Source organism: Anabrus simplex, chromosome 1 (assembly GCF_040414725.1).
Source record: "Anabrus simplex isolate iqAnaSimp1 chromosome 1, ASM4041472v1, whole genome shotgun sequence".
NCBI lineage: Eukaryota > Metazoa > Arthropoda > Insecta > Orthoptera > Tettigoniidae > Anabrus > Anabrus simplex.
The window spans coordinates 1,036,490,357-1,036,516,685 of record NC_090265.1 but is presented as its reverse complement, the minus strand read 5'-3'; the positions used below and the strand labels follow the sequence as shown (position 1 = coordinate 1,036,516,685).

Genomic DNA, 26,329 nt, shown 5'->3' with positions numbered 1-26,329 from the left:
TGTTTCTTTTCTATGTATATCTTACCGCTGCTGTTGACATCAAGGTGCTGCGATAATGAATCTTCTACAGGGACCTGCTCGGACAACCTTTGCAACCGACGCTTCTTCTTTCCTCTTTTACTGGGCCTTGTCATTGCTGAAGGTTTTGCTTTTTTACGGATCTTTTTAGGTTTTGTTTCTGCACACATCCTGTCATAGTTGTCCTTGAAAACCATAATAGCAACATTAAAATATTACACAAATGACATATAGACAGCAGTTTTGCAATCTATGCTAATCTATATATATAAAGAGTTTTGTCTGTACATTGCTCAGAATTTAAAAAGGGTGGTAATTCTGTATCGACCGTGTCCACAGTAACAAGGAAATGCACTTTTTACTTTTCCGTAATTCCTGTCTGTCTGCCTGTCTGTATGTACGTACACACATCATGAGAAAACGACTGAAGATAATTTAATGAAAATCAGTATGCAAAGCCGGAAAATAAGTCGCTACAATCTAGGCTATAAATAATTTTATTCATGCTGAAAGAAATGGTAGTTTAGGGGAAGGTTAAAATTTCTTTTTGCTAGTTGCTTTACGTCGCACCGACACAGATAGGTCTTATGGCGACGATGGGATCGGGAAGGCCTAGGAGTGGGAAGGAAGCGGTCGTGGCCTGAATTACGGTACAGCCTCAGCATTTACCTGGTGTGAAAATGGGAAACCACGGAAAACCATCTTCAGGGCTGCCGACAGTGGGATTCGAACCCACCGTCTCCCGGATGCAAGCTCACAGCTGTGCGACTCTAACCGCACGGCCAACTCGCCCGGTGGCTTAAAATTTAATTCCTAAATATTTAAGTTATTAGTGGTCATTTAATGAAAATCGGTATGCAAAGTCGGGGAATAAGACGCCACAATCTAGGCCACAAATAATTTTATTCACGCTGAGTGTAATGGCAGTTTAGGGGAAGGCCTAAAATTTAATTCTCAAATATTTGTGTTAATACTACATAACTAAAATTATATGGTATTAAATTTTTAATCATATATGTCTTATACATTTTTACCGTACCAGCTATGATCACACAGATATTAATGAATTTTGATTTTTATTACTAAGTCTATATCAGCGCCGTGTCATGAGAAAATGGGTAAACAGAATTTAATGAAAATCGGTACGTCAAGTTGGAGAATAAGGAACTACAGTTATTATAAGACGCCCTAATATCATAGAGTCGAAAGAAAACTAAACGTGAAGGCCTACAATATAGAAAGCTCATAAAATTGATCAACAACATTATATTGACCATTGTTTGTTGTGATGTGCTTTGTGTCTTCTGTTGCCACTTATCTCCAATAGATAGGATTACTGCTGCGTACCGAGTTCTTAAAAATTTGATTTACGTCGTACCAACACAGATAGGTCTTATGGCGACAATGGGATAGGAAAGCACTAGGAGTGTGAAGGAAGCAGTCTTAGCCTTAATTAAGGTACAGCCCTAGAATTTGTCTGGTGTGCAAATAGGAAACCATGGATTACCATTTTCATGGCTGCCGAATCCACTATCTCCCGGATGCAAACTCACAGCTGCGCGTCCCTAACCACACGGCCAACTCGCCCGGTCGTACTGAGTGTAACAGCCTGTCTGAATATTGGCAGGAAGTAGCTAGGGAGTTAAATAACTTTCTTCTTTAGCATGCCATTCCTTTCGTTCATAAGTTTTCTGATACTACTGGTAAGTAACAAACTGGCTCATCATAGCGTTCGAGCTATTCAATCCCTACTCTGAGGCACTGATTGGAATGAGCAGTGTGCATATTTAACGGAATAATGGCAGAGGAGTGTTCATAGCTGTCTGCGGCCTGGTCATTCCAGCTCTGGAACTTTGGACTGTTAGATCGCCACCGTAGTACTGTTCAATAAAAGTGAGAAAATGTGCGTTTTTTTATTTGATCCAGTATTTTATACAATAACATTGCTTTTAATCACTACATTCCTACTGATGTTTCTGTAATGACCTATGTTGACTTCAGTTATGAAAACCACAAAGACAGTCTTTCTGAGAATCCCGTTGTGAAGCACGGGTACATCAGCTAGTCTATATATACAAAATAAGAGTTTTGTCTGTACATTGATCAGAATTTGAAAATAATGGTATGCATTCTTATCTTCACGGACATCAACAATGTGTGAAAGGTAATAATGGAATCGTTTCCTCGTGGCGCCACGTGAAGAGAGGAGTCCCTCAAGGCTCTGTACTTGGTCCTCTTCTTTTCGCACTCTTTGTGAATGACATGTCATCCAATTTAAGACACTGCAAATACCATATGTACGCTGACGATCTTCAACTCTACACCGACTCTACACCACGAGACTTCCAGGAAAATATAGACTTACTAAATATTGACTTACTGTCTGTTAGTGATTGGTCTGCTGCGCACGGCCTGAAATTGAACCCTACAAAGTCGCAAGTAATCCTTCTTGGCCATCAAAGTCAAATAACAAGTATAACTAAACGTCCGTTACCAGGAGTAATCCTGCAGGATGTTCCAATTCCTTTTGTATCACAAGTGAAGAATCTCGGTGTTATCCAGACGAACGCATGACTTGGTCTGCACATGTCTTACATATCTGTCAAAAAGTTTACTCATCTTTACATTCTTTATATAAATATAAACATATATTTCCAATAAAGCTTAAAAAGAGATTAATTGAAGTCCTTGTAATGCCACATTTTGACTATTGTGATGTTGTCTTCAATGACGTCAGGCTGCAATTTTCCCTATGGCTACAGCGCGCTCAAAATGCGTGTGTGAGATATATATGCAGTTTAAGAAAATATGACCACGTGTCACCATCTTTCCTAAAATTAGAGTGGTCGCGACTCCATGTTCGTCGTAACCATCAGACTTTGTGTCTCCTCCATCGAGTTCTTACTACATCTTCCCCATCCTACCTTTCTTCCCGTTTCCATTACTTCTAAAATGTTCATGACAGACATACAAGGGCTCAAACATCCAACCTGCTCATCATCCCTCACCATCGAACTGCCGCATATAACAGCTCATTCTCGGTGTTTGCCGCACGAGAATGGAATCGTTTACCGGACGACGTCAGGGGAATAACAACTACAGTGTCATTTAAAAGAGCGTTAAGAGGTGCAACAGGATGCGAGTGACCTGTGAATTTCTGGCCTTTCAGTGATCGTGCTTCTACAATATCATTACTAGCTATTATTATTATTATTATTATTATTATTATTATTATTATTATTATCATCATCATTATTGCTGTTGTATGTATGTCCTACTGTGGTGGAATTTTATCTCAGTTGTATTTTGATTGTGTTTTAATTGTGTCTTCTAGTTTTAATTACGATAGTATTACTTATGACTTTAATGTATACTAATTGGTTTAGTGTAAGAGAAGGCCCAATGGCCTTAACTACGCCAATAAAGACATTTATTTATCTATCTATCTATCTGTATCAATCATGTCGAAAATAACAAGGAAATGCACTTTTTACTTTTCAGTTTATTTCTGTCTGTCTGCCTGTCTGTATGTACATGCATCACGAGAAAACGGCTGAAGAAAATTTAATGAAAATCGGTATGTAAAGTCAAGAGATGAGCCACTACAATCTAGGCTGTAAATCATTTCATTAACGCTGAGTGAAATGGTAGTTTAGGGGAAGGCCTAAAATTTAATCCTAAATATTTATATTGATAAATACTACATACCTATAATTATATAGAATTAAATTTCCAATCATTTATGTCTTAGACATTTTTACCGTACCGGCTATGATAACACAGATATTCATAAATTTGTATTTTTGTTGCTAAGTCCATAGCAACGCCGAGCCACGAGAAAATGGGTTAACAGAATTTAATGAAAATCGGTATATAGAGTAGGGGAATAAGAAACTACAGCCCAAGCTATAAACATTTTTATTCACCCTGGATATAACTGTGGTTCAGGGGAAGGCGCCTAAAATTTCATTTTTAAATACCAGTTCCTATGATATTGGTCCTATCGAATAGTAGTACATAACAGAAGTTATAGGGAATACAATTTCTGATCGTTTATATTTTATTTGGTTTTACCGTACCGACTATGATAAGAGTGGTATTTCAGAGTCGGAAGAAAACTAAATGTGAAGACCTAGAATATCAAAAGCGCATAGCATTGATCAATAATAACGTTACATTGAACATTGTTTGTTGTGATGTTCTTTGTCTCATGCTGCCACTTAACTCTGATAGATGGGATTACTGCTGCATACCAAGTATAATAACTGACTGAATATTGGCGGGAAATAGCTGGGGAGTTAGAAAACTTTCTTATTTAGCATGCCATTCCTCTGGTTCATACATTTTCTGATACTGCTGGTACGTAACACACTGGTTCATCATAGTATTCCAGCTACCAGTATTCAATCCTTACTCTGACGCGCTGTTTTGAATGAGCAGTGTGCACACTTAGGCCTAAGGCAGAGACTTACTTAGTAGTAGTAGTAGTAGTAGTAGTAGTAGTAGTAGTAGTAGTAGTAGTAGTATGACCTGGTCTAGAATTACTATTTAGGCCTATTCCAAATTATAGCACCACAGTTCACTAAATAACTCAAAATTCAACCCTGAAAAGAGCTGCTTCCTCTTCACATTTATTAAATTGTACATTCATTTTATTCCAAATTAGCAGTGAAAGGGGTTTCTCCTCTGGCTTGGAGGAAAAATTTGCCTCAAAGTGAGATAGATTTTTCCACTGCCAGTGTAATGAATTGAGATGTTCCGACTCATCGGATACTCCTAGAAAACAGATTAGTAGTAGGGCATAGTTTTTGCCTTGGGACTCTCCGCTATTCGAACCCCCCCCCCGGCCGAAAAAAGACATAGAGTGTTCATGGATCACGGCTGTCTGCAGCTTGGTCATTCCAGCTCTGGAACTTTGGACTGTTAGATCGGCAGCGTAGTACTGTTCGTTAAAAGTGAGAAAATGTGTGGTTTTTCATTTGAATTTCATACGAAATCATTACTTTTAATCACTCCATTCCTACTGACGTAATTGTAATGACCTACATTCATTTCAGTTGGGAAAACCACTAAGACAGTCTTTCTGAGATGTAAAAAGGCAGGTGTCTGCCATTATAACGAAAACTCCCCAACCTGATTGTAACTGATGGTAGGCAAGCGGGCCTACCATTACAATGAAAATTCCCTAACCCAGTCTTCATATGAGAAAAGACGTTTGGTGACTTCCCTGTCGTGTTTCTATGGTAACGTTAAGAGCTACGCAATTTAATACAATCCTGCTCACAACGCGTACACCGCCTAATCTTCAAATAAAAATGAAATACACTGAAGCACTGCTACAAATACGTGAGAATGGAATTAAGGAAGTAAAATGAGCAGTAGAAAGCAACAGAGACCAAGTGAGCTGGTTATGTAGTAAGGGTCATATAGTTGTGAGCTTGTATTCTGGATGGTACATTTTAACTCCACTATTGGTAGCCCTGAAGACAGCTTTCCGAAATACTATGTTTTTTAAAAGGTGCTGCAGTATTTTTCAAAATAAATTAAAAAGTTACTGGGAAAACCACAAATTGAGTTAGTAATGTCAAGATAGACTGCATAGAGACCAATGTTGTTTAAAGGGGCCTAACATCTAGGTCATCCACCCTCGATGAGAGCAACAGAAAATCTGAGAAAGGGAAGTCAGAGGAAAATTCACAGTGGTTAGAAGAAGAGGAGCTTGGAATATATTTTAGAATGACACTGATAATTTTAATTTTTACAATTTGTTTTATGTCGCACTGACACAGACAGGTCATATGGTGACGATGGGATAAGAAAGGGCTAGGAGAGGGAAGGAAGCAGCTGTGCCCTTAATTAAAGAACAGCCCTAGCATTTGTCTGGTGTGAAAATGGGAAGCCACTGGATGTGCTAGTTTATACCATTTCTTCGATGCTTGACAATGATTGCAATATATTCTTTACAGACGGCACAACAACAAATGGTGCCATCAGTAGACCTTGGACTTTTAGATGCTAAAATGTTTATTTTAGATGCCTAACATAGGCTCTCAAATATGAAAAAAAAAAGTTTTAAAAATATATTTTGGCCAGATTCAATTTTACTTATTTTAATATGTATTTATAAATTAAAATAGCATTTTATTTTGCTAAATTGATAATTACTCTTGAAGGGACATATAAAAGAAATTTCCTTCACCTCTTTGCAACAAACGTCACAAAATATTATTCTACAATCTGATGTGAAATGGGGAAACTCCTATAACCACTGTTTAATTAAAGACGAGGACAAGTCTGCAAATATTTTAGTTTCTCAGAATAAATTAAGAACTTTCTTAATCAAGGGATAAAATATAGCTATTATAGGAATATAGGCAAATATATGTTCTAACATCAATTTAATAATTTTTAGACACTATAGGACCACTGTTTTTAACCTTATATCCCTTTCAGACCGTGTACGCACAATTGTCCGGGTTCATATTTTATTTATGTCTGAGCTTTTTTGACGTTTTCTTGGTGCTAGATCAGACTGCAGTGATTGTACGGGACATGTAGCATGTACTTAAGTTGTTTTTATTTAGCGCTTGACCATCAGGAGGCCGGAAGAAGAGTTTAAAAATACAATCAATCAATCAATCAATCAATCAATCAATCAATCAATCAATCAATCAATCAATCAATCAATCAATCAATCAATACTGATCTGCATTTAGGGCAGTCGCCCAGGTGGCAGATTCCCTATCTGTTGCTTTCCTAGCCTTTTCCTAAATGATTTCAAAGAAATTGGAAATTTATTGAACATCTCCCTTGGTAAGTTATTCCAATCCCTAACTCCCCTTCCTATAAATGAATATTTGCCCCAGTTTGTCCTCTTGAATCCAACTTTACCTTCATATTGTGATCTTTCCTACTTTTATAAACGCCATTCAAACTTATTCGTCTACTAATGTCATTCCACGCCATCTCTCCGCTGACAGCTCGGAACATACCACTTAGTCGAGCAGCTCTTCTTCTTTCTCTCAATTCTTCCCAACCCAAACATTGCAACATTTTTGTAACAAATCGAGCTGCTTTTCTTTGGATTTTTTCCAGTTCTTGAATCAGGTAATCCTGGTGAGGGTCCCATACACTGGAACCATACTCTAGTTGGGGTCTTACCAGAGACTTATATGCACTCTCCTTTACATCCTTACTACAACCCCTAAACACCCTCATAACAATGTGCAGAGATCTGTACCCTTTATTTACAATCCCATTTATGTGATTACCCCAATGAAGATCTTTCCTTATATTAACACCTAGATACTTACAATGATCCCCAAAAGGAACTTTCACCCCATCAACGCAGTAATTTAAACTGAGAGGACTTTTCCTATTTGTGAAACTCACAACCTGACTTTTAACCCCGTTTATCAACATACCATTGCCTGCTGTCCATCTCACAACATTTTCGAGGTCACGTTGCAGTTGCTCACAATCTTGTAACTTATTTATCACTCTATAGAGAATAACATCATCCGCAAAAAGCCTTACCTCCGATTCCACTCCTTTACTCATATCATTTATTTATATATATATATATATATATATATATAAGAAAACATAAAGGTCCGATAATACTGCCTTGAGGAATTCCCCTCTTAATTATTACAGGGTCAGATAAAGCTTCACCTACTCTAATTCCCTGAGATCTATTTTCTAGCAATATAGCAACCCATTCGGTCACTTTTTTGTCTAGTCCAATTGCACTCACTTTTGCCAGTAGTCTCCCATGATCCATCCTATCAAATGCTTTAGACAGGTCAATCGCGATACAGTCCATTTGACCTCCAGAATCCAAGATATCTGCTATATATCTTGCTGGAATCCTACAAGTTGAGCTTCAGTGGAATAACCTTTCCTAAAACCGAATTGCCTTCTATCGAACCAGTTATTCAGTTATTAATTTCACAAACATGTCAAATATAATCAGAAAGAATGCCTTCCCAAAGATTACATACAATGCATGTCAAACTTACTGGCCTGTAATTTTCAGCTTTATGTCTATCACCCTTTCCTTTATACACAGGGGCTACTATAGCAACGCTCCATTCATCTGGTATAGCTCCTCCGACCAAACAATAATCAAATAAGTACTTCAGATATGGTACTATATCCCACCCCATTGTCTTTAGTATATCCCCTGAAATCTTATCAATTCCAGCCGCTTTTCTAGTTTTCAACTTTTGTATCTTATTGTAAATGTCATTGTTATCATAATATGTAAATTTTATTACTTCTTTGGCCTTAGTCTCCTCCTCTATTTCGACATCATCCTTGTAACCAACAATCTTTACATACTGCTGACTGAATACTTCTGCCTTTTGAAGATCCTCACATACACACTCCCCTTGTTCATTAATTATTCCTGGAATGTCCTTCTTGGAACCTGTTTCTGCCTTAAAATACCTATACATACCCTTCTATTTTTCACTAAAATTTGTATGACTGCCAATTATGCTTGCCATCATGTTATCCTTAGCTGCCTTCTTTGCTAGATTCAATTTTCTAGTAAGTTCCTTCAATTTCTCCTTACTTCCACAGCCATTTCTAACTCTATTTCTTTCCAGTCTGCACCTCCTTCTTAGTCTCTTTATTTCTCTATTATAATAAGGTGGGTCTTTACCATTCCTTATCACCCTTAAAGGCACAAACCTGTTTTCGCATTCCTCAACAATTTCTTTAAACCCATCTCAGAGTCTGTTTACATTTTTATTTACCGTTTTCCACCGATCATATTTACTTTTTAGAAACTGCCTCATGCCTGCTTTATTCAGCCATATGGTACTGCCTAACAGTCCTACTTTTAAGACCTTCCTTTCTATCACATTTATTTTTAACTACCACAAAAACAGCTTTATGATCACTAATACCATCTATTACTTCAGTTTCCCTATAGAGCTCATCTGGTTTCATCAGCACCACATCCAGGATATTTTTCCCTCTGGTTGGTTCCATCACTTTCTGAATCAGCTGTCCTTCCCATATTGACTTATTTGCCATTTGTTGGTCATGCTTCCTGTCGTTCACATTTCCTTCCCAATTGATATCTGGCAAATTCAGATCTCCCGCTACAATCACATTTCTTTCCATGTCGTTTCCCACATAGCTAACTATCATATCAAATAATTCCGAATCCGCGTCAGTGCTACCCTTTCCAGATCTGTACACTCCAAATATATCAAGTTGCCTATTATCTTTAGAAATAAGCCTTACACCTAGAATTTCATGTGTCTCATCTTTAACTTTTTCGTAGCTTACAAATTCTTCTTTCACCAGAATGAACACTCCCCCTCCCACCATTCCTATTCTATCTCTACGATACACACTCCAGTGCCTTGAGGAAATTTCTGCATCCATTATATCATTTCTCAGCCATGATTCAACTCCTATTACAATATCTGGTAAATATATATCTATTAAATTACTTAATTCTATTCCTTTCTTTACAATACTTGTACAGTTCAACACTAACAATTTTATGTCATCCCTACTTGATTCCAGTTCCCTGTTCCCTTATCACCGCTCCCTAGGTCATCCTGTTTCCCTGAATGTACCTCCCTATTACCCTTCCAAACAATTTTCCTAACTTATACGTACCACTGCGGTTTAAATGAAGGCCATCCGAGCACAGATCCCTATCTCCTACCCACCCATTAGGATCTAGAAATTTCACTCCCAGTTTCCACATACCCACTCCGTAGTCACATTTCAATCCCCAATCACCCTCCAGTCAGTATCCCTCCTAAACAGTATGCCACTAATAACAATCTCTGCTTTCTTGAACTTCACCCGTGCTGCATTTACCAGATCCCACACATCTGCAACTATGTTGGTACTTATATCAGCTTGCCTTACGTTGTTGGTACCAACATGAAACACTACCATCTTCTCCTTCCCCTCCTCCCCCTCTTCTACTTTCCTCAACATCTGCCTCAACCTAATTCCTGAATAACATTCTACCCTGGTTCCCTTTCCTCCACACACTTTCCCCACGTGTCTAATGATGCAATCCCCCATGACCAGAGCCTCAACCTGTTGTAAACAAGGTTGGGTTTACAAAAACACAACTTCTTTATTTGCTTCACATGTAAAATTACAATATTTACACCAACAAAACTGAAAGTTATCTCGAAGCAAATGAACTATGAATTTGGAGAAAGAGTCTGTCTTTTGTACACTATATACACGTTGGAGTATTCACATTCACTACTATCTCGGAAAGATAGTCCTTGTGACATGAAAAGTTCTTGATAGTCGAAAACTATCAGAAGCACTGACGTAAATATCTCAGAGAATCCTTCCTTGTTGAAGTGTCTGAGTTCATTAACGTAAGTTCAATGACTGAAGAGTTCCTACTTAGCGAAACTAAGTTGATAATGGGAGCTTGCATTAGCTAGGGAATGATAGTGGCATATAATGGTAAGACTGGACACGGACAGTGGAACAAGCAAGAGGAGCGGTGACCCGAGGTGAGACCTCTTACTGCCAGAAATTCAGTCCACCTGGCCGAAGCACATTTTCAAGAGGAGTAGCCTCCGTGCTCGACGTAGGGTGTATTCTGGAGCTGGACACCGGGGTCAGTGGGCCTGGACAGGCTAGGAGCTCCTTTTTATAGCACACACAACGTTCCAGGCACGCGCACTGAGGGCTGCGCGTCGAGGCTCGAAGAATAACACACTGGCACGCGTGTAGCTGGCTGGCGGATCGAGAAAGCCGCGACGGACATACAACACAACCCTACCCACCTCCTTTGATCCCCTCCCCTATTGGTCAGCCCTATCTTTCCTGATAGCTGCAGAAGCTACTTCCTCCTCCCTTTTCTCCTTCCCATGACCCTGTTCCACCTGTCTTTTCCTATCCTCTACTCTACATTTCCCTTTCCTACATTTTCCCTTCCTCCTACTTCCACACATCTCAGCAACAGTTCCCTGTCCCTCATCTTCCCTCTGTTGTTCTACAGGGAGTGACTCGTATTGATTTCGCACAGACACCTGTCCTGAATTCAGATTCTGAATAGAGCCCTTAGCCTGCAATCTCCTTCCCCTTAGAACATTAGACCACCTGTCTTCTACAACTCCTCCCTTTCCTTCCCCTCCCTCTTGTACACCTACTGTAACCTGTACATTGTTTGAGAGAGTCCTATCTTCCTTCCTGTCTTCTGTGAGAATCCTTATTATCTCCCTCAAACTTTCCAACTCCGCCCTCATACCCCTCAATGCCTCGCCACACCCACAGGAAGTACACTCACGCTCCTTAGCCATTCTTTACGGGGAAAAAATGAAATTAAAAATAAAATAACTTATATGCAAAAAATAAATGAACGGAGGGATATATTGTCTGGGATAGAACACAACAATAAGGTAATTAATATACGACAACACTACAATACTACTTAGTAGTGATCTATTTTTTTTTTTTAACCATAACCCGTTAGAGGAGAGATCCTCACTTGGACTGTGTGCAAGTAGGGCAGCATCCTGCTTCATGAATTTACCGAGCTCAGAACACTTTAAGCAAGCCTCGGACCTATGGGAGTAATGGAGTCCCACTCCCATTTGACAGGCAAGGGACTCCTTGGAAACAACTTGGCGAACAAAATGGAATTCGATGGGGAGCGATCAATATTAATGGGGCTTATGGAAGAAAGAAGGTAGAACTGGCTGAGTCAGCAAAGAGGATGCATCTGGATGTGCTAGGAGTAAGTGATATTCGGGTAAGGGGAGATAATGAGGAAGAGATAGGAGATTATAAGGTGTACTTGACGAGTGTTAGAAAGGGAAGGGCAGAGTCTGGGGTAGGGCTCTTTATCAGGAATACCATTGCACGCAACATAGTTTCTGTTAGGCACGCAAGTGAGCGAATGATGTGGGTAGATTTGTCAGTTGGAGGAATTAGGACAAGAATTTTGTCCGTGTATTCACCATGTGAGGGTGCACATGAGGATGAAGTTGACAAGTTTTATGAAGCATTGAGTGACATCGTGGTCAGGGTCAACAGCAAGGATAGAATAGTGCTAATGGGCGATTTCAATGCGAGAGTTGGGAATAGAACTGAAGGATATGAAAGGGTGATTGGTAAATGTGGGGAAGATATGGAAGATAATGGGAATGGGAAGCGTTTGCTGGACTTCTGTGCTAGTATGGGTTTAGCTGTTACGAATACATTCTTCAAGCATAAGGCTATTCACCGCTACACATGGGAGGCTAGGGGTACCAGATCCATAATAGACTATATCTTAACAGACTTTGAATTCAGGAAATCTGTTAGGAATGTAAGAGTTTTTCGGGGATTCTTCGATGATACAGACCACTATCTGATCTGTAGTGAACTAAGTATCTCTAGGCCTAGGGTAAAGAAAGTGAAATCTGTCTGCAAACGAATAAGGGTCGAAAATCTCCAGGACGAGGAAATTAGACAGAAGTACATGGATAGGATTAGTGAGAAGTTTCGAACAGTAGAGAGTAAGCAGGTTCAGGATATACAAAGTGAATGGGTGGCATACAGGGATGCTGTAGTAGAAACAGCAAGGGAATGCCTAGGAACAACTGTGTGTAAAGATGGGAAAAGGCAAACATCTTGGTGGAATGATGAAGTGAGAGCAGCCTGTAAACGTAAAAAGAAGGCTTATCAGAAATGGCTCCAAACACGGGCCGAGGCAGACAGGGATTGGTACGTAGATGAAAGGAACAGAGCGAAACAAATACTTGTTGAATCCAAAAAGAAGTCATGGGAAGATTTTGGTAATAACCTGGAAAGGCTAGGTCAAGCAGCAGGGAAACCTTTCTGGACAGTAATAAAAAATCTTAGGAAGGGTGGGAAAAAGGAAATGAACAGTGTTTTGAGTAATTCAGGTGAACTCATAACAGACCCCTGGGAATCACTGCAGAGGTGGAGGGAATATTTTGAACATCTTCTCAATGTAAAAGGAAATCATCATGGTGGTGTTGCAAACAGCCAAGCTCATGGGGAGGAGAAGAATGATGTTGGTGAAATTATGCTTGAGGAAGTGGAAAGGATGGTAAATAAACTCCATTGTCATAAGGCAGCAGGAATAGATGAAATTAGACCTGAAATGGTGAAGTATAGTGGGAAGGCAGGGATGAAATGGCTTCATAGAGTAGTAAAATTAGCGTGGAGTGTTGGTAAAGTACCTTCAGATTGGACAAAAGCAGTAACTGCACCTATCTACAAGCAAGGAAACAGGAAGGATTGCAACAACTATCGAAGTATCTCATTGATTAGTATACCAGGCAAAGTATTCACTGGCATCTTGGAAGGGAGGGTGCGATCAGTCGTTGAGAGGAAGTTGGATGAAAACCAGTGTGGTTTCAGACCACAGAGAGGCTGTCAGGATCAGATTTTCAGTACGCGCCAGGTAACTGAAAAATGCTACAAGAGGAATAGGCAGTTGTGTTTGTGTTTCGTAGATCTAGAGAAAGCATATGACAGGGTACCGAGGGAAAAGATGTTCGCCATACTGGGGGACTATGGAATTAAAGGTAGATTATTAAAATCAATCAAAGGCATTTATGTTGACAATTGGGCTTCAGTGAGAATTGATGGTAGAATGAGTTCTTGGTTCAGGGTACTTACAGGAGTTAGTCAAGGCTGTAATCTTTCACCTTTCCTGTTCATAGTTTACATGGATCATCTGCTGAAAGGTATAAAATGGCAGGGAGGGATTTAGTTAGGTGGAAATGTAGTAAGCAGTTTGGCCTATGCTGACAACTTGGTCTTAATGGCAGACTGTGCCGAAAGCCTGCAGTCTAATATCTTGGAACTTGAAAATAGGTGCAATGAGTATGGTATGAAAATTAGCCTCTCGAAGACTAAATTGATGTCAGTAGGTAAGAAATTCAACAGAATTGAATGTCAGATTGGTGATACAAAGCTAGAACAGGTTGATAATTTCAAGTATTTAGGTTGTGTGTTCTCCCAGGATGGTAATATAGTAAGTGAGATTGAATCAAGGTGTAGTAAAGCTAATGCAGTGAGCTCGCAGTTGCGATCAGCAGTATTCTGTAAGAAGGAAGTCAGCTCCCAGACGAAACTATCTTTACATCGGTCTGTTTTCAGACCAACTTTGCTTTACGGGAGCGAAAGCTGGGTGGACTCAGGATATCTTATTCATAAGTTAGAAGTAACAGACATGAAAGTAGCAAGAATGATTGCTGGTACAAACAGGTGGGAACAATGGCAGGAGGTACTCGAAATGAGGAGATAAAGGCTAATTTAGGAATGAACTCGATGGAGGAAGCTGTACGCATAAACCGGCTTCGGTGGTGGGGTCATGTGAGACGAATGGAGGAGGATAGGTTACCTAGGAGAATAATGGACTCTGTTACGGAGGGTAAGAGAAGTAGAGGGAGACCAAGACGACGATGGTTAGACTCGGTTTCTAACGATTTAAAGATAAGAGGTATAGAACTAAATGAGGCCACAACACAAGTTGCAAATCGAGGATTGTGGGGACGTTTAGTAAATTCTCAGAGGTTTGCAGACTGAACACTGAAAGGCATAACAGTCTATAATGATAATGTATGTATGTATGTATGTATGTACAACCCCTAACAGGATATAAACTGCTGTTAATTACTGAATATCGAAAGTAATACACAAGAACTACACAATTCCAAACTGCAATTAAGCCTATCCTAATTACAACAACAGTATTTTAGTAAAAGTTTCTACGGATACCTCTACTACACCAGTACTACACAAATATTTTACAATAATAAAATAAGCACACTAAATTCTAATAGGATATTACTCGTATACTACTGTACAGTACACTATAGTAATTTTGAACTACTTTCAGACGTATCCTAATTACGATACTGGTACCGTGCCGTATGTCACTACTAAGCGCAACAGAAATGAAATTTGCAAGAACTACTGTACTCAAAGATTACCAACAAAGCTAAATGCTTCAGTTCATCGGCAAGATGGCGGGAATCAGTAATGCTTATAGTAAGTATTTATTTATTGCATTCATATTAATCTAGAAGCTTTACTGAATATCAGAATATAATCAATGAAGTGTGTAAATTGTTTAGCGAACGTACATTGTGAACTTACAACACCGTACGTAATACCATGAGGTTTTGAATGTTAATACGCACAATTGTGCGGGCTAGGTTTCCCTACAGGCAATGCATGCAGGAGTGCTGGGTGCTGCCACCAAAAGGACTGTGAAAGCAGAACTCGTACTGTGCACGAGAAATGTAATGTATAAGATTTTAACTGTTTAAAATCGTTCCACACTGTAAATTAGAACATTTGATCACGTACATGTGTATATTCATATGTGCCGAGCTGAATTTTTTTATTTTTCGTAAGTAGTGAATTAAGTCTTGACACGCACAATTGTGTGGATTCTGCTTTTCAGCCGATAGTTTTTATTTTGTAAAATAAACTGTAAAAACAAGTATTTAAGAGCATTTTACTAAGTTTTTGATGTACAAACAAAAATTCACACCTGAAGTTTTCTTTCAGGTCTGACGACAAGGTGCTTTCACCAAAAGGGCAGTAAAAGCAAAACTCGTCCTCAGTGTAGAAAATGTAATGTTTACTTGTGTTTGAACAAAGATTTAAGTGTTTTAAATTATTCCTCACTGTAAAATAGAACATTTGATTATGAACATATGTATATTCACATGCATTGAGGTCATTTTTCTTTTACCGGGCGAGTTGGCCGTGCGCGTAGAGGCGCGTAGCTGTGAGCTTGCATCCGGGAGATAGTAGGTTCGAATCCCACTATCGGCAGCCCTGACGATGGTTTTCCGTGGTTTCCCATTTTCACACCAGGCAAATACTGGGGCTGTACCTTAATTAAGGCCACGGCCGCTTCCTTCCAACTCCTAGGCCTTTCCTATCCCATCGTCGCCATAAGACCTATCTGTGTCAGTGCGACGTAAAGCCGCTAGCAAAAAAAAAAAAAAACCTTTTTTTGTAAGTAGTGAATTAATACCTAACACGACACGCACAATTGTGCGGGTGCTTTTTTTCGGATGTTAATTTTTATTTTGTAGAATAAACAAAAATATATGTATTTAAGAGCATTTTAGTCAGTTTCTGATGTACAAACAAAAGTTCACACCCCCAGTTTTCTTTCAGGTCTGAAAGGGATATATATGAAACATGCAAATACAACTCCATTTTAAGTTATCTTTACATGAACAAGGTCTAATCATCAATTCTGAAAAATTGCATGTTGAATTCTTCTGAAAGTGCATAACCTTCAGCATGATTTTGGGTTGTGAAAAGTGCGTTCTGGCCTGGACTGGTAAAACACTAACACGGCCAACAAGAGAGTACAAAGTTGAACCATTAAATTCATGCCAGTACTATGTGAACTTATTTTAAACGACTGCAGCATCATTATTTAAATTTGAAGTTGATTTCACAGCTGCAGGTTGGCAATAGTTTCTGGGATATGAATTACTCGTGGTCTCCACAAATAATGTTTCAATATATACTTATTTTTTTAAAACCATTCAGGAGAAAACATATCTAATCTTTAAAAAATGCAGATAAAAGTGAAAGAAAACATACTGAAGGATGAAATAGAAGGGGAAAGGTGGCAAAATGTAGTAATTTAACAAAAAGGTGCAACAACCTGTGCTTATTTCACTTCATTTCATGTCCCCAAATATATATATATATATATATATAGACCTATCTATAAGATGTCCCCATATATATATGTAGACCTCACTATAAGAAAATAACTAAATTTTTGGAAAGGTGCTGCACCTTAAAAAAAAATCATTAATAATCAGTGTTGTTTATTGACTAAGAGATTGTGACCCTCATTGTGTACATAAACACATATCAATGTGGAAAAAGAAACCTTGAATCAACTCTCTTGGATGTTCCCAACAATAGAATATGTATGGCAAGAGCATTTGACAAAGTCATATTAGGTACATTATTTTTAAGTTTTAAAATAATTTAGATGTTGTTGTAATGGTACAAACATTAGATATCAAATTTTGATGAATTCTGTACATTCATAAGGTGTCAACCAACAATTTTGGAACCGTTCCCACTGGTGCTGTACTTTCCTTTTAGGTAAGGAACTGTGAATCCATAAGTGGTGTTCTCCAAATTTGCACTCTGTAGCTGTTCAAGATCCTCCTTAAACCAGATAGTTGGGTGCAATACTACCCCACATTAGAAATTGGTAACAGTCCAAGAGCCGTAACTCACAGTGCAAGTTCATCCTGCATATGCAAGAACTTCAGGCTTCATTGTGGAAAATGCAGATGGTTATGCAATATCGATATGCCAGCACTTTTGAATTCTGATGTCTAGAGGTTGGGAGTGACTCTTTCAATGGACCAGTGTTTGTGTCATCACCAGTGGATAATGAACATTAGTAATCCCATTCCAAAAGTGAGCTGTGCTAAGAGAATTCTACAAGGTCATCAAAATGATGATCAAAAACAAAGAACAGGTGAAAGAAATGCTATTACCATATTAACATACAAAATTAGTTCCACTTCATCTCCAAGAAGACAAACTTGTGCCAAATCCAAACCTAAGGCGGTACTCATAGAAGTCGAACACAAAATTCTGAAGCCATGCTTACTTTTCTGTCCTTGATTTAACTTTATAGGAAAAAGACTCCGGCTAATGAGTGCCTCAAACTGGATGCTACATATCGAGTTGTAGCTGCTGAGGACATACTACCACTGAGGGGTACAAATTTGCATCAAATGAATAACTTTGCTGGCAAAGTCAGGGACGAATTTTCACCTCAGGTAAAGTAAGCTATTCTTATAAAAAAGGGCTGTCTTACAACAGGATACATTATGCAGTCAAAAGTCTCTCGACATCCCACTGAAAGTGCTTTGTGTGATGGCTAGGGAGTGGATTTTTTGAAAATGCATATGTGTATATGCAAATACATGTTTTGTGGCTTTATTGGATTTATTCCATATTCTAAATATAAGAGCATATTTCAGCATATACCGTATTTACGCAAATAATCCCCGCCACCAAATAATCTCCGCACCCTAACTTTAGGAAGGCTGATTTTGAAAAAAAATGCCAACATTGACTCAAATAAAACCCGCACCCCAATTTCGTGCCTCAATTTAAAAAAAATATGCGGGTATTATTCGCGTAAATATGGTATATTTGAAATTTGCGTGCTGGACATCCATTGTTAAGCAACTTTCTGAGTAATAGATAACAAGATAACATTTTATGCAAGCATGCTCCCTAGCTATTTAAAGAAAGGGATGGGGTGGAACATTCATTTCACCATCTCAGCAGCCAGCAGCCTGGGGTTAGTTTTATGAGAAAATTCTGAAGTTGATGTGTTACTTTATTCTTAATCTGCATATCCTTTACTCAAAATGCCTAAAGAGAAAAGTAGCAGAAAGTATTTGTTAAATCTGTGGGTGTCAAGTAATAGTGATTATTCAACTGATGGCGTTGTCGTCTATTGTCAAGTATGCTCGAAATAAGTGAAATGTGAAAAGAAGTTTCAACTTGAACAACATACACAAATGACTGCACACATGATGGCGAAGGAGGAAAAGAATAACAACACACTGCAATTACTTAGTACGTATGTAAAACTGAAGTCTCCAGTGAATAAAATTGGCTTATCCTTAAGTGCATATTTTTCAATTTTAATGCATATTTTCTACATTTTAGTGCATAACTGCATGCATATTTTAATCGTTTTTAGCACATAAAGATCCAGTCCCTAGTGATGGCTCTGCACCCGAGGGTATATAAGTACAGGCACAATGTATCAACATTGTACACATGATATCTGTCAGAATGAGTCGACACAGAGAATTGAGTAATAGGGCATGATTATAGAAGCCCACAGTTTTGGGTATTCCGCCAGAGATATTTCAGGGGAGTTACATGAACTCAGGTCTACAGCTAACGATGTTATTGTGAAGTGGAAGCATCATGGAAGTACTGAACCCAATCATTGTTCTGGTAGGCCTAATAAATTAACTGACAGGAACCAGTGAATTCTGAAGCGTACTGCACAAAGCCCCAACCTGAATCCCATCAAAAAACTGTGTGTCAGTTTACATGCCAGTTCAATTAGCCCAATAATCTGGCACAACTATTCACCGTGCTTCCAGAAAAATGAAAAGAAATTCCACCTTCAGTGTATCAGAACTTAGTAGAAAGACTTCCGCGAAGATTAAACACTGTAATAGTAGCAAAAGAAGGGGCTACCTGGTCGAGGTGGTACAAGCATGCTCGGTTCACCCGGAAGGATGTGAGTTTGATTCCCAGTCAGAAAGTCTAAAAATTTAGGTAACAAGATTTCCACTCCTGGAGGTGCATATGGTCCTGAGGTTTGCTCAACCTACACCACAAATGAGTACCAGGTTAATTCCTGGGAGCAAAGCAGCCTTTTCCTTCTACCCCTTTCCACTCCTCCAAGGGCCTTCATGACCTGCATGGAGATTACTTTTGCCTTGCTATAGTAGCAAAAGGTCTCTTTACATACTATTAGTTACAGTAAATAGCTGGCTTCTCTGGAACGAACAATAAGAGGTGATTGAAATAATAAGTGAATTTATTAATTTGTCCACCTAATCAACACAATAAATCTTGTCTTTGTTAAATTACATTGACATTAATTAAAATGGTACATGTTTCGCCTCACATATAGGCATCATTAGCCATGGGTTTAACCTTGAAATAAAATCAGGCACCTGATTTACTTATTGTTATTATTTCAATCAAATATCGTCAATACGGATCAAGAATTATATTTATCACTTGTAACAATAAGAGGTGTCCGGAGACTTTCGGCCATATAATGTATTTGGATGGACAAATACAGATACTACAATTATACAATAGTTACACCTGACCGAACAGATACCAATTGGGCCTTTACAAAAAATATGCTTCTCACAGCTAAAACTAAGTTGAATGTTAGAGTTGCTTTTTTCTCTCCATCCGTACTTACATCACAATGGTAATGCTATCATTTAACAATGCATAAATATCACACAATAAGAAAGTCAGTGTTTATGCTTGATTTGAGAATGAAACTTAAAATCATAGTTTATCATAATAATAAGGAACACTTACCCTCTTTCTGGCATGCTCCAAACAGAGAGGCAATTCATGGCAGATATCAAACACAGGTACACAGCACTGGGTATTGTCTGAGAACTTTGCAGTGCAGTGCTCAAATAAAAGCTGGTCAACATTATACATTATATGTCGCACACAGTGTTGAGTACAAGGTAATGCTAGGTTAGAGCACGCATCTGACTCTCCTTTCCGGTAACTACATACTCGCTTCACCAGCATTGTTAATTTGGACCTTCAAAGAATAAAAAATTAATTAGACATATTAAAATGATGATAATTAAAATAGACAGCATATATAACCTGTACCAGACCAGTATCAGAGTTTGAAGTCATTAATATTAAAATAAAGGTGTCAGCTTATCCAAAGTATTTCTGAGGATGCTAGAAAACTCTGGTTCATTTTGGGTTTTGACTGGGGCTTTATGGCAAAATGCACTTGCTGACATATACATGTAATTTTTAAAGTAATAAGTTCTGAGTTACAAATGATGATGGTTTAATTAGATATCTGTATACTGGGTTTACTTCAAGAACTTGGGACACACTGGTCAAGAGTTCTGTGCACTTACGGTGCCTGAAACCAATGGATAGAAACATTTCTTTCCAACACCACCACCACCACCACCACCACCACCACCACAAGATGCAAAACATAATGAGAACTGTCGGAAAATTTTTTATACACCATAATGCTAGTTGCCTGTTGCTTTTTCTGATGGATGAAGTATATTTTCATCCGTCTCTTGGCACAGGTCAGAGAAAAATGTAGCTTCCACTGAAGTCTCACTTCCATTTATGGTTGTGACTGTATAGAAGCTGATGAGGTATGGATGGTGCTAGGTAATGCCATTCGGAGCACAACTAGTATGCCTGCATGTTATAAAAAGTGCTATTCGTAAGGTCAGTCATGCTACAATAGTTATTTCTGGCCCAGTGAGGACAACAATGGCAAACTACCTCACTCTTCATCTTATCTAGTACGCCTCATTTTAGTGCTGTCATGGTTTTTTTCTGTTTCCCTGTAACCTTTGGCGGTGGAATTTTAGGATCCAACCAGTTTTGCGTTGACTTAACAGACAATGCTGGTTGCCAAATTGTACTAACAAAAACTACCTCATTTCAAATGATTTCTATTTACAATATGAATATATTTTCTGAAAAAAAAATTACATCAATATACAAAATAATATTACTTTACCGACATTGATCAGCTGTTACTGAAGTGTATGCCTTGAACATAGCAATTCTAATTCAAAGCCCAAAGGACTACAACTTTTTTTTAAATCTTCCAAATTAAAAAATTAACCTTCATTATAAGTTACATATTTTGCCAGCTGGTACAAAGGAAATAATCAATTTCAACAATACTACAGTACACAATTTACAAAAACAAGTTTACAGGTTGATTATGTTGTAGTTGTTGTTGTTTCTTATCTAGAAGAGTTCTGCATATTTCTTCAACACGTATACAACATATTAGATGCATAATACAATTATAAAGAAGGCGATGATGATGATGATAATTAAAAATATAAAACCTTTGCTTAAAATCTGTAACTCTCAAATTATCTGCAATAATTCTATCTTCCTCCTCTGCGAACCATGTGACCTTGCCGCGGTGGGGAGGCTTGCGTGTCCCAATGATGCAGATAGCCGAGCCGCAGGTGCAACCATATCGGATGGGTATCTGTTGAGAGACCAGACTAACGAATGGTTCATCGAAAGGGGGGTAGCAGCCTTTCGGTTGTTGCAAGGGCGGCAGTCTAGATGATTGACTGATACGGCCTTGTAATAATACTCAACATGGCTTAGCTGTGTTGATACTGCTACACGGCTGAAAGCAACGGGAAACTACAGCCGTAACCACCTCCCGAGGACATGCAGCTCTCTCTGTATGAAAGATGTACTGATGATGGCTTCCTCCCGGGTAAAATATTCCGGAGGTAAACTAGTCCCCCATTCGGATCTCCGGGTGGGGACTACACGAGAGGGGGCGATCATCAGGAAGATGGATACTGACATTCTGTGAGTCGGAGCGTGGAATGTTAGGAGTTTGAACCGTTGTGGTAGGTTAGAGAATCTGAAAAGGGAGATGGATAGGCTAAAGTTAGATGTAGTTGGTATAAGTGAAGTACGTTGGCAGGAAGAACAGGATTTTTGGTCAGGCGACTACCGAATTATCAACACGAAATCAAACAAGGGTAATGCAGGAGTTGGTTTAATAATGAATAAGAAAATAGGGCAGCGGATAAGCTACTACGACCAGCATAGTGAAAGAATTATTGACGCCAAGATAGACACCAAACCAGTGCCCACCACAATAGTACAGGTCTATATGCCTACTAGTTCAGCGGATGATGAAGAAATTGAAAGAATATATGAGGAGATAGAAGATTTAATACAATATGTCAAAGGTGACGAGAATCTAATTGTGATGGGAGACTGGAACGCAGTGGTAGGCCAAGGAAGAGAAGGTAGCACAGTAGGAGAATTTGGATTGGGACAAAGGAACGAAAGAGGAAGTCGGCTGGTTGAATTCTGCACTGACCATAATTTAGTCCTCGCCAATACTTGGTTCAAACACCACAAACGACGGCTGTATACGTGGACGAGACCTGGAGACACTGGAAGGTATCAAATAGACTTCATTATGATTAGGCAGAGATTCAGAAACCAGGTGTTGGATTGCAAAACTTTCCCAGGAGCAGACGTGGACTCTGACCACAACTTGTTGGTCATGAAATGCCATCTGAAGTTGAAGAAATTGAAGAAAGGAAAGAATGCAAAAAGATGGGATCTAGACAGGTTGAAAGAAAAGAGTGTGATGGATCGTTTCAAGGAACATGTTGCACAAGGACTAAATGAAAAGGCCGGAAGAAACACAGTAGAGGAAGAGTGGAGAGTCATGAAAAATGAAGTCAGTAGGGCTGCTGAAGAAATGTTAGGAAGGAAGAAAAGATCAACTAAGAATCAGTGGATAACTCAGGAGATACTAGACCTGATTGATGAACGACGAAAATACAAGAATGCTAGAAATGAAGAGGGCAGAAAAGAATACAGGCGATTAAAGAATCAAGTGGATAGAAAGTGCAAGGTAGCTAAGGAAGAATGGCTGAAGGAGAAGTGCAAGGATGTCGAAGGCTGTATGGTCCTGGGAAAGGTAGATGCTGCATACAGGAAAATCAAGGAAACCTTTGGAGAAAGGAAATCTACGTGCATGAATATTAAGAGCTCAGATGGAAAGCCACGTCTAGGGAAAGAAGACAAAGCAGAAAGATGGCAGGAGCATATCCAACAGTTGTATCAAGGTAACGATGTAGATAATTTCGTTCTGGAACATGAAGAGGCTGTTGATGCTGATGAAATGGGAGACCCAATTTTGAGGTCAGAGTTTGACAGAGCTGTGAGTGACCTAAATAGGAACAAGGCACCTGGAATTGATGATATTCCCTCTGAATTACTGACTGCCTTAGGAGAAACCAGCATGGTAAGGTTATTTCATTTAGTGTGCAAGATGTATGAGACAGGAGAAGTCCCATCCGATTTTCGGCAGAATGTTGTTATACCTATTCCCAAGAAAGCCGGTGGTGACAGGTGTGAAAACTACCGCACTATTAGTTTAGTATCTCATGCCTGCAAAATTTTAACACGTATTATTTACAGAAGAACGGAAAAAGAAGTTGAAGCTGAGTTGGGGGAAGATCAATTTGGCTTCAGAAGAAATGTAGGAACACGTGAAGCAATCCTGACTTTACGTCTGATCTTAGAGGATCGAATCAAGAAGGAGAAGCCCACGTACATGGCATTCGTAGATCTAGAAAAGGCATTCGATAATGTTGATTGAACCAGGCTATTTATGATTCTGAAGATGATAGGGATCAGATACCGAGAACGAAGAATTATCTACAACCTGTATAAAAATCAGTCTGCAGTGATAAGAATCGAGGGCTTTGAAAAAGAAGCAGCAATCCAGAAAGGAGTGAGGCAAGGCTGCAGTTTGTCCCCTCTCCTTTTCAATGTTTACATAGAACAGGCTGTAAAGGAAATCAAAGAGAAATTTGGAAAGGGAATCACAGTCCAAGGAGAGGAAATCAAAACCTTGAGATTTGCCGATGATATTGTTATTTTATCTGAGACTGCAGAAGATCTCGAGAAGTTGCTGAATGGTATGGATGAAGTCTTAGGTAAGGAGTACAAGATGAAAATAAATAAGTCCAAAACAAAAGTAATGGAGTGCAGTCGAACGAAGGCAGGTGATATAGGAAATATTAGATTAGGAAACGAAGTCTTAAAGGAAGTAGATGAATATTGTTACTTGGGTAGTAAAATAACTAACGATGGCAGAAGTAAGGAGGACATAAAATGCAGACTAGCACAAGCAAGGAAGAGCTTCGTCAAGAAAAGAAATTTGCTCACTTCAAACTTGGATATTGGAATTAGAAAGATGTTTTTGAAGACTTTTGTGTGGAGCGTGGCATTGTATGGAAGTGAAACATGGACGATAACTAGCTCAGAAAGAAAGAGAATAGAAGCTTTTGAAATGTGGTGTTATAGAAGAATGCTGAAGGTGAGATGGATAGATCGAATCACGAATGAAGAGATACTGAATCGAATTGGTGAGAGGAGATCGATTTGGCTAAATTTGACGAGAAGAAGAGATAGAATGGTAGGACACATCTTAAGACACCCAGGACTTGTTCAGTTGGTTTTTGAAGGAAGTGTAGGTGGCAAGAACGGTAGGGGTAGACCAAGGTATGAATATGACAAACAGATTAGAGCAGATGTAGGATGCAATAGTTACGTAGAAATGAAAAGGTTAGCACAGGATAGGGTGGCATGGAGAGCTGCATCAAACCAGTCTATGGACTGATGACTCAAACAACAACAACAACAATTCTATCTTGGATTAGAAAAGCACACAAGTGCAGCATGATAGTACAATTGTTTAAACCACATTAAAACATACTTGTCAGCAACTGCATAATCACTGGTTTTAACCTGTCTACTTACTCTCCATTTCATATATTCCAATGCTCTAGAATTTTATCTTAATTTTCTAAGAAAAATCAATACAATCCTCAGTTGTTTTCTTACCAATATAATTCTTCCTTTCCTCTAACTCTTCCACTTCTTTAACCCTGTTGGGACTGGACATGCATATAGAGGAGGGTATGCCCAAAAGAAACCAGCAATTTACAAAACAGCATGGTGAAAAGATCACGATGTATTTTGAAATTCTGCTTTCAAAGATCTATAACATTAGTTTTAATGAAGATCTTGATAGGTTTATCTGGAAAATACTAAGAAAACTATCCTTTTCTACACAAAATGCAAAAAAAGAGATTTTAAATAAAATAAAAAAAGAACTATCTTAAAATGTTTGAAGTTTATTTCAATGACGAATTATCACCTGCTAGTGTAGCCATCGGCAAAATATAGTTATCTGGTCCTGTATGGGTTATTTTATCTTAACTTTCCAAGAGCAAGTTATGTTGTATATATTCTACGCCTAGACATCATCAAAACATTGCAGAGTATATGGTCAAAATTCTCGGAAGTTATGGAATTCATGAAATGAAATACGAAATCCTTTGTGGTAACACTGTTTGATATTATTAAAGACAAGTATGAAAACGGAGGTGAAGAGTATAAAAAAAAATTTCAATTTCAACAATGAAATACAGAATGACACATATCAACAGAAACAACACCTACAGGATGAATAAGTAGCGAGTATTAAGAGTGTCTTCTCTAGAAAATAATGGGAAAAAAGGAAATAATAGATGGCATATTGCAAAAATGGGAAAAACGAAATAATAAATGACATATTGCAAAAGAGAAGTGATACAGAACCATACTGATGGTCTGAAATAAAATTTATAAAATAAATATTACTACCCTACAGATAGAACACATCAGTTATGTAGTATACAATAATACATTTTAATACTAAAGCTGAGTGAATGAATGAATGAATGAATGGAATATTCCTCTCTCCCAGTCACGAATGACCACCAACTGGGGAGAGGAAGTATTCATTTACCGTAATCATAATTAATAAATGAATACAGGCAGTTAGTCTTTTTATTATTATTATTATCATTATTATTACTAACTTGATTTGGCCACATTAGAACACTTGAGTCATTCCACATTTACCTTCACTTTGAAGGTT

At 38.5% G+C, this 26,329-nt stretch overlaps 1 protein-coding gene across 5 annotated transcripts in view; it reads right to left on the bottom strand.

Annotated features, from left to right (window-relative positions):
* l(3)L1231 (lethal (3) L1231) overlaps positions 1-26,329 on the bottom strand; it is a 307,686-nt gene that overhangs the window by 209,809 nt on the left and 71,548 nt on the right. For all 5 annotated transcript variants that reach the window (XR_011017581.1, XM_068225344.1, XM_068225345.1 and 2 more), the window contains exons 4-5: positions 20,149-20,386; positions 26-203 (exon numbers count right to left, since the gene is read on the bottom strand). Coding sequence is in view for 4 of the 5 variants with exons in the window: in XM_068225344.1 (XP_068081445.1) it covers positions 26-203; positions 20,149-20,386 (416 nt within the window). In the remaining variant the exon portion in view is untranslated. The remainder of the gene's footprint in view (positions 1-25; positions 204-20,148; positions 20,387-26,329) is intronic.